Source organism: Thunnus albacares, chromosome 20, assembly GCF_914725855.1.
Source record: "Thunnus albacares chromosome 20, fThuAlb1.1, whole genome shotgun sequence".
Classification (NCBI taxonomy): domain Eukaryota; kingdom Metazoa; phylum Chordata; class Actinopteri; order Scombriformes; family Scombridae; genus Thunnus; species Thunnus albacares.
The window spans coordinates 19,036,143-19,044,612 of record NC_058125.1 but is presented as its reverse complement, the minus strand read 5'-3'; the positions used below and the strand labels follow the sequence as shown (position 1 = coordinate 19,044,612).

The 8,470-nt window shown below is 42.3% G+C and overlaps 1 protein-coding gene across 1 annotated transcript; it reads left to right on the top strand.

Moving 5' to 3' along the window:
• Positions 1-3,520: 3,520 nt before the first annotated feature.
• socs3b (suppressor of cytokine signaling 3b) lies at positions 3,521-7,889 on the top strand. Its single transcript, XM_044338098.1, has 3 exons — positions 3,521-3,753; positions 4,633-4,978; positions 5,081-7,889. Exons 2-3 carry the CDS (start codon positions 4,850-4,852, stop codon positions 5,630-5,632), a joined length of 681 nt encoding a protein of 226 aa, XP_044194033.1. The 5' UTR covers positions 3,521-3,753; positions 4,633-4,849; the 3' UTR covers positions 5,633-7,889.
• Positions 7,890-8,470: the final 581 nt, after the last annotated feature.

The window sequence follows — 8,470 nt, the reverse complement described above, 5'->3', positions numbered from 1 at the left end:
CAATGAATTAAAAAATTAAGTTAAAAAAATTAAAATAGAGTAGCAAGGTCTGAGAGGAATAATTTCATTTACAAGAGTTATTTATAGAGCTTCTAATGAAGCACTGGAGCAGCAGTAGGAAAGAGGTATTGCACATAAGAAAAAAACAGATGTTTAGCAGCATGTTATACTGGGATATTAATAAGGGTTTTTGAATAAATAAAACAATCAAGGTGTTTGTGTGTCTTTGGGTGGGACTTTATTTATTTGCACGGGTTAAATTCAAAAAAATGTGCAGGGAGAGGGAGAAAAAAAGACTATTAGGCTAATTGATAACCTCTACTTAAATGATAGAAACACATAAATATACAAGAAAAACAAAATCAGACTATTAAGAAAAACTACAAAAAACAAATAAGGTATGAAAAGTGAGGATAAATTAGAATAGGATAGAAGAATAAAGAGTATGAAGACATTGTTTGTCAACAAAATATCTTAATTTCCTAAAATAGAAAGTGACAGCTTAGACTAAACTAAGAAACATGTTTGTTTACCAACATCAACAACACATAAATAATTAAGAAAAACAATATATTACTGGCTTATCTTGGTTTTTCTTGTAATTAAATGCAACCTCTAGTGGTCACCCTGCAACCAGACTTGTAACTTCGGCTGTGCAGTGATGTTATATCAGTCAAATTTACCCTGAAGCTTCCTTAAAAATGATCACGTGTCTACACAGTTTACCGGATTCACACAGCACAGCCCTGCATGCTTATATCTACATGTCTCCCAAATGCATATCAGCAAAAACTTGTTTGAACTTTGCCCTTCCTATCTATTACTGACAAAGGTGTAACCTCAGATCTCACCACAGGTTTGCATTCATGCAGCACAGAGCGTGTAATGTATGCAGGTTTTAGTTCCAGCTAAAAGACTCTTAGTCCTTCTTGGCAATGGGAGGGCCTTAAACTTGCTGCACATGATACGCATCATTATTATACCATAATAACACTATTGTTATGGCAGTGCGGTGGTTAGTCTCAGGGGATTAGTCGACTAATTGCTTTGTTTTCAGCTATTAAATTTATCACCAACCATTGTGATAATTGATTCTTCGTTAAACCCCAAGTTAGTATCAATGTTATTATAATTTACATTTTGCTAATGAGAAGTTAGTCTCCAAGAAGTATAATTCAGAGGTACTTTACCTTTTTCTGATACTATATATACTTTTATTTCACTACAAACAGTAATTTTGCACTTTTTACTGCATTTATCTGACATCTGCAGCTACTTTAACTATAATGTGCAATGCAATGAATAGTTATAAAGCACATTAAACTATCCAACAGTGTATAAATTAGTTAAAGTTGGGGCCACGTCAACTGTGCAGCATTAAAATGTCATAATACTCCAATAATACAATAATATAACACTAACAGAGAGCGTTCTGCACAATGTGTCCTTTTACTTTTTGTATTTTCAGTGATAAAACACACATATTTGTAATCAAATTAAGTCTTTGAATGCAGGACTTTAACCTCTAATGATGTGTTTCAGTTCAGGCTCTGAAATAGAGCAGCATTCCCGTAGCTGGATGTTGCTCAAGAGCACTTACAGTAAGTCTGATGCTTCCTGACATGACACGAGGGCCCGAGGGACCTTATCTTTACCCGAGGGACCTTACCATCGGCCAGGAGGTGAAATGTTAATCATCTGTCATGTTGTGATGAAAGTTGAGTGAAAAAAACAAGAAAGGGTTATACTTTCCTCCTATTTTCTATTATCTACCTTCTATTTTATGACACTTTCTACTTAACTTTTCAGATGTAAATGTGAATAACTTTTTAACTCCACTACATTTATTGTATAGCTATAGTCACTATCACTTTGCAGATTAAGATCTGACATAAACAAATATATGATGGCTTTAAAATATGATGATGCATTGTCTAGATTAAACAAACAAAGCAGTTAAACTACTGCAGCTATATTAAAATGCTGCTTGCATGTGAATGCATCAGTAATAATAATCAATAATGTAATATATATAATAATATTACACAATATAAAGCAGAATAACTACTTTTAGTTGATCCTTGAAACTCTTTAACATACAGATTTCCCCTTTTTATCTCCTTATGGAGCTTTAAAGTTGTAAAAACAACCTTATTCCACACTATATATTCTGTATCAGCTTGTTCCAACAGTTCATTACACATATATGCACATACACCACATTTCTCCAAAATTCAACCTGACATATTTGGTATCTCTGGAAACTCTGGGATCTCTACTAGAATACATAATAGGTTCTGTGGGTTTGGACGACGTTTGGCTGCACAGGATGAGTTTATAATGCAGGTCAGTGAGGTTTAAGTGAGTATTTTACTAATAATACTTCTGCATTTTTTTGACTTTTACTTGTGAGTTGTAGTTTTTTTTTTACATGACATTGCTACTTTTACTTATAGTAACAGATCTTGATACTTCCGTCCACGCCTTAATATTTGTTTGAATGAATATGTGCAAAGGTAATCAATCAATCAGACTTTATTTATATAGCACCTTTCAAACAAATCAAAAGCTTGACAAGCAATTAATAAAACATAGGATGTAAAAAATGGATTTAAATGGATTTTAATGCACACCAAACTAACTAAAAAGCCAAAAAGTTAATTGAATAAGACAACATTAAAAGACGAGTAGTTAAGAAAAGATAATACACACAATAAAAATAATAAAAAAAAACATATAAAATTATGAAATAAAACAGTAAAATGTTAATAATCAAGGTAGTATAGTGACTTAAGACAGTGGAGTCCCAGCAAAAAGTGGGGTCCAGGGACCCCCGGGGGTCCATGAGGGGGTTCTAGGGGGCCCCCAGGAAAAAGGGGAATCATTTATTTTCATTATATTTCCATCCATAAGTAACACAATGACAAAATGTTTGACTATTTTGTTCATGGGTTTCTTTCACTTTCTGTAATAAAACATCTAAAAACAAAACTCTTATCAGATGGGCGTCCTCGTCTAATTTGTGTCAGTTTAGGGGTCCTTTATGTGAAAAAGTTTGAGCACCACCGCTTTAGGACCATATGTAAGTCTTCATGTTACACAATATGTAAAACAGCTCCTATATCTGCAGTGAAATCTGCACCATACATTTCATCATTTGACAGATTATTGTTTTCTGTTGCGCCATATGTGAAGCTTTTAACATGTTCACCTTGTCGGGACGGGAACTCAACAGTACCAGGAAACAGCCCGGCAAAAGGTCACGCTGATTAGTTATTGGCAATCTGCCAAAGAGAGAGAGACAGAGAGAGAAAGAGAGAGAGAGAGAGAGAGAGAGAGCGCTCGAGCCATGGATGTATTATAAGATCATGGGCGCGAGCACGTGCGCCCCGAGCTTGGCTGTGCGTGTGCGTGCGTGCGTGTGCGTGCGGGAGGGCGCGTGCGTGTGTTTACTGGAAGAGCCTCTGAGCGCAGGAGGCGGAGCTTCACTGGAAACAACCTCCAGTAACCTTCCTCCACACACACGGACGGGGTTTCTCCGGCAGGCAGATACCACCACCGCCACATTCCTCCGGTCAGGACAGAAACCCGCACACTCTACGGATCCTCTCTCTTTTTTTTTTTTTTTTTTTTTTCTTTTTTTGGATTTTAATGCCTGAGTTAATAATTCATCTAGCACTACTCTCGGGTAGTTTGCATATCTTTTCCTTTTGCGACGAGCGCCTGCGGTGCGGGGCTGCACATATCCGCAAGGTAAGTTAAAAAAGACTGGGAAAGACACAATAATAATAATAATGATAAATAATAATGCGTTTAATTTGTGCCGCACTTTTCATTCATGGTTTAACTTAAAGTGCTACAGTATTAATAACATAGTTACACTTCATGCACAGCCTGAATGACAAAGAAGAGGTTAAAGCCACAGCATATGTTGTTTAGCTGCTCTTGGTGCAGTGCAGACGGTATTTTTTTTTTTTTGCTGGAAGTGTAAATTTTGGGGTTGTTTTGCAATATTTGTGAATATTGGATCGACTTCCATTCTAGCGGCTCCGTGCCGTTATGGCGCCTCCTGCTTCAGCCGTTCTCTCCGGCTCTGAGCCCACCGGGGATCAACCCAGACAAGACCGGACACCTTTTTAGTCACAGTGAAACCGGAGAATGGGACCACTGTGGCGCAACCGAGCTGGGAATAAGGAGTTATTTATTGAAAGAGGGGGAGAAAAAAGCGCGCCGGACTCTCTCTTTCTCTCCCCCCCCCCCCCCCCCGCCCCCCCCCCCCCCCCTCTCTTTCTCTCTGTCTCTCTGTGTGTGACCCCGTTTCTGAAGTCCCTTGTTGCGGTTCGCCCGGTCGAAGACAATTGAAAGCAATCAGGATCCAGTTGCTGTCTGGCTGCACGGTGCAGCAGCAGCAGCAGCAGCAGCAGCATGAGGCTCATTCATTTAAACTAAATATAACCCGCCTGCTCGCTGTGCAGTCTTGCCTTGTGCATTTGTCACAGTTGTAAACCGAGAGGTCCAGTGAGGCAAAGAAGCCATTTATTTATGAATGAGTGTAAATTTCAGAGTTTGCATGTGTGCATCAGCCTATATATAGATGCCTAATCTGTCCTCCATCCTTCCCTGCCTCTCCAGCTGTGTTTAGGTGCTCTCTCCCAGCCCCTCTCTGGATGCATCAGACTCCTCTGCCCCGGGGCCCTGGACCCGGTGTGTGACCCCGCCGCCCTCGCCCCATTCCCCCTCTCTTCCCTCTCCCTCTGCCCCCAACTCTTTTCCACCTGTCCACCTCGGCGCTCCTGCTCCGGGCCCCCTGCCTCTCGGCCAGAGGGCAGAGGCAGGGGGCCATGGCGCCATGGTAGCCTCCGGTGGACGCAACCCCCTCGCCATGAGCAGCGGGATCCCTCCAGAGGGCAGGGTTCAGGGGTCGAACTTTACCCCGCATCACTACAAGCCCTTCAGCTCGCATGCACACTACCAGCAGGTCAGTCACACCTGAAGTTTTAGAAAAACAGCATTATTGAAATGTAAACATTCACTCTGGCTGAAAACACAATAATGTCAACATCCTTTCTACCTGTTTCAGGTGATGCGTGCACTGCGTAAGCTCCAGGAGAGTGGGTTTTACTGGGGGGCTGTTGGGGGACGGGAGGCCAGCTCCTTGCTACGCTCTGAACCCCCGGGCACTTTTCTGATCCGGGATTCCTCCGACCACCACCACTTCTTCACCCTCTCTGTCCAGACGGTCCGTGGGCCCAAGAACCTGCGCATCCACAGCGAGGGAGGCGGCTTCTTCTTACAGCCGGACTCCCAAAGCACCCAAGAACCCCCGCAGTTCGACTGTGTGCTGAAACTCATTGCGCACTACATGGGGAAAGGGCCTGATGCTACGAGGAACAGAGAAGGAGCGTGTGGCGGGAACTCAGAAGAAATGAAAGCGCCCAGTGTGTATCTGATCCACACCGGCGGAGAGAGGATTCCCTTGGAGTTGCGCCGACCCCTCTCAAGTTCTCTCTCGTCCCTGCAGCACATGTGCAGGAGAACCCTGAACAACAGAGGCTTTGGGGGGTCGGAGCGAGCCGAGCAGCTCCCGCACACACTTAGAGACTTCCTTGAGGAGTATGATGCCCCCATATGACTGACAGGAACTGCAGAGGTTCCACCACATGGACCAGACACCCGGAGGAAGGCACAGACCAGTACTCAGCGCATACGTGAATATGCCATCATATACTGACCAGAGTTAGCAGTCAGAAACCAGTGAGGTCAGAAATCATCTGTTCCCAGATCTGTTTCAACACTGACAGCCATCGTCTACCTAACAGTCTCCCTCAGACCTGTTGTCTGGGGTGAGGAGTGTGATTTGGGTAACCACGGATACCTTGTCCGTCCTGCCTTGCAAAAAAAAAACTGACCACTAGTGTGAGTGGCAGATGAAACCAGAGGTTAAAGGTCAATGTTTTCTATGACTGACTTAGACGCAGAGCAGAGCCTCGTAGAAGATTAACCCGATTGGTCAATATTAACGATGAACACACCGCTAGTGATCCCCTGTTGGTTTAATATGCTTTAGCAGAAACCTCTCCTCTCCTCTGTCAGCCTGATATTTACAACATTTTGGATCACTGGACGGACAGAAAGACAGAAATGAACAGAAAAGGTGAAAGAAAATAGTGCAACAGAGAAAAAGCAAAGTCCACAAGAGGGGCCCAAAGCAGAGAACATACAGAATTTGTGTGTCTGAGTGTGTGTGTGTGCGCGTGTGTATTGTGGTGGTGGTGCGCACATTTCCATTGCTGCTGCTTCCCGCAAATGTTGCCTCATAGAGGGGGAGCAGGGGGGTGGTCATGCACGCTATCTCCACACACGCACACACGCACACACGCACACACTCAGGTGCAGGCCCACATGTAGATTTTGTTAGTGTGGGAGGAAAAGGGGGGGAAAAACAGCATTACAAAGCATCTTTTCCCTCTCCGCTGTTTATGTCTTGGTTCTCCTTCATTACCGATTCCCTGCCTTTCCTTTTTTTTCTTTTTTTTTTTTTTGTGTGTGTTTCGGAGCTGCATGTGCGCTTTGACAGTGACAGAAAACAGGCTGCTGTTGCTGAGACAAAAGCCTTGGCAAGGGACCAAACAAAACAGTAGAACTTATTTTTATCCAGACTGGCTGGAAAAATGTCAGCGACACTGTAAAGCTCCTTGGGGAATGATGATGATGATGATGATGATCCTAGAGATTGGTGGTGGTGGTGGAGGTAGGGGGAGGAGGAGAGGAGAGAGGGTGAGATGAGGGAGTGAACGAAGGAGAAAGAAGAGCGGGAAATGGGATTAGGAAAAAGGAAACTGAAGAGGACAGAGTGCTGAGGAGGGGGGCTAGTGTAGAGGAGAAGGGGGAGGAGACATACTGGTATACAGCTAAACAAAAACATTGACGTGATTGATGTCCCAGACTTAGAGGAAGTGATAAAGCTCAACAGGACGCGGCTCCTGTAAATATAAAGCTTGGTTTGCGCTCAGACAAGCCAAAAAGCTTCATGTGAAAAAGAAAGTTTAGACCGAGTCTTAATTCTGTCTGTTTCACCCCTCTCACGGGGGATTTCTTCTTTACATTATCATCTCAAGCTCACTTCTTTCTTTGTGGTTTGTTTATGTATAAGACCTTTTCCCAAACTGCTCTCCCGACTCTCTTATTTTCACCGTTCATGAAGGAGACAAGAGAGGAAATGAACTGTGATGTGATTCTGTGGACGTAACTGCTAACTAAAGGTGTTTCTATAGCCCCCCCCCTTCTACCTTCCATCGTTACCTCTGAAACAGGAGTTTGGTTTGTCTGTCTGAATGTCAAAAAGGGAACACAAGTCTTCCCAAAAATCGATTCTTTAAAGAAAAAAAAAAAGAAAGAAAAAAAAAGCCTTTTATAAAAACAAAATGTAAGACTCGGATTTGATCAAAATGGTTTTCACTTAAACAGCGCTCCTCATACTTACCTGTGATCCATATTGGAGTGGTAGCCTTTCTCACATTAAACAGTTTTTGTGATCTTATGTGACCACTTGAGGAAAGAGTGCTGAAATATACCATCATAATACATGTTTGTCTGTTGTTTTTTGTTTGTTTGTTTTTTTTTGGTCAAATCCCAGTCTTTATTTTATTTTAACCACACACATCATGTTTGTACATGTGTCTCACCAGTCGACCTCACGTGTATGTGAATCATTTGTCTTTTATAAAGACTCTTGCAAAAGGCTGGCCACTAGTCTGGCAAATACAAGCTGTAATATCTGAAACGACAAAGCATTACAAAAGAAAAATAAATGAAAAGGAACGTTGCACATATTTATATTTCTAAGATATTTCAATAATTTATATTAAAGAGCACTATTTTTACAAAAGTCAATGCTTTTGCCCTGTGTGTTGCTTCATTGTGTGTGTGTGTGTGTGTGTGTGTATGTGTGTGTGTGTGTGTTTCTTTGCCTCCTTCACTGCTCCTCATTTCACTCACACAGTCACTGAGTCAATATTGACTGAATAAGCTCTAACTTACCGTAATGTATTGTTAGGCAGTCTGTATTCCAGCAATGCCTGGCCTCACAACAAGATTATATACTGCCAAATGGGATTTCCTAGTTAAACAAAGCAGTGTTTATTCAGTCAGCAGGCTTTTAAAGAGTCGGACCAGAGCTGGATACACATTCATAGGGTTAAAATTACTGCAATCATCACTTCTTGTTTTCACTGCTGGAGCATTGTGGGTAAATTCCATAGGCATCAGAGAGCATATAGGAAGGGGCTGGGAGCGCAGTTTTGTAAGACACACCCTGCAGATGTACACAACACATAGTATAACAAAGGGATTCCCAGAAACACACAGTTACGTTGACACTCACACACACACACACTTTGACACAGCAGTTACTGTGTAGAGGGCTCACGTTGGGTTGGACCTAACTGGAAAGGAATGCAGCAGGGTTTTA

Excerpts from the sequence above, each read along its gene's own strand:
- socs3b (XM_044338098.1), top strand. The coding sequence starts at position 4,850 with ATGGTAGCCTCCGGTGGACGCAACCCCCTCGCCATGAGCAGCGGGATC. Across the intron at positions 4,979-5,080 it reads CGCATGCACACTACCAGCAG|GTGATGCGTGCACTGCGTAA; the intron begins GTCAGTCACACC and ends TACCTGTTTCAG.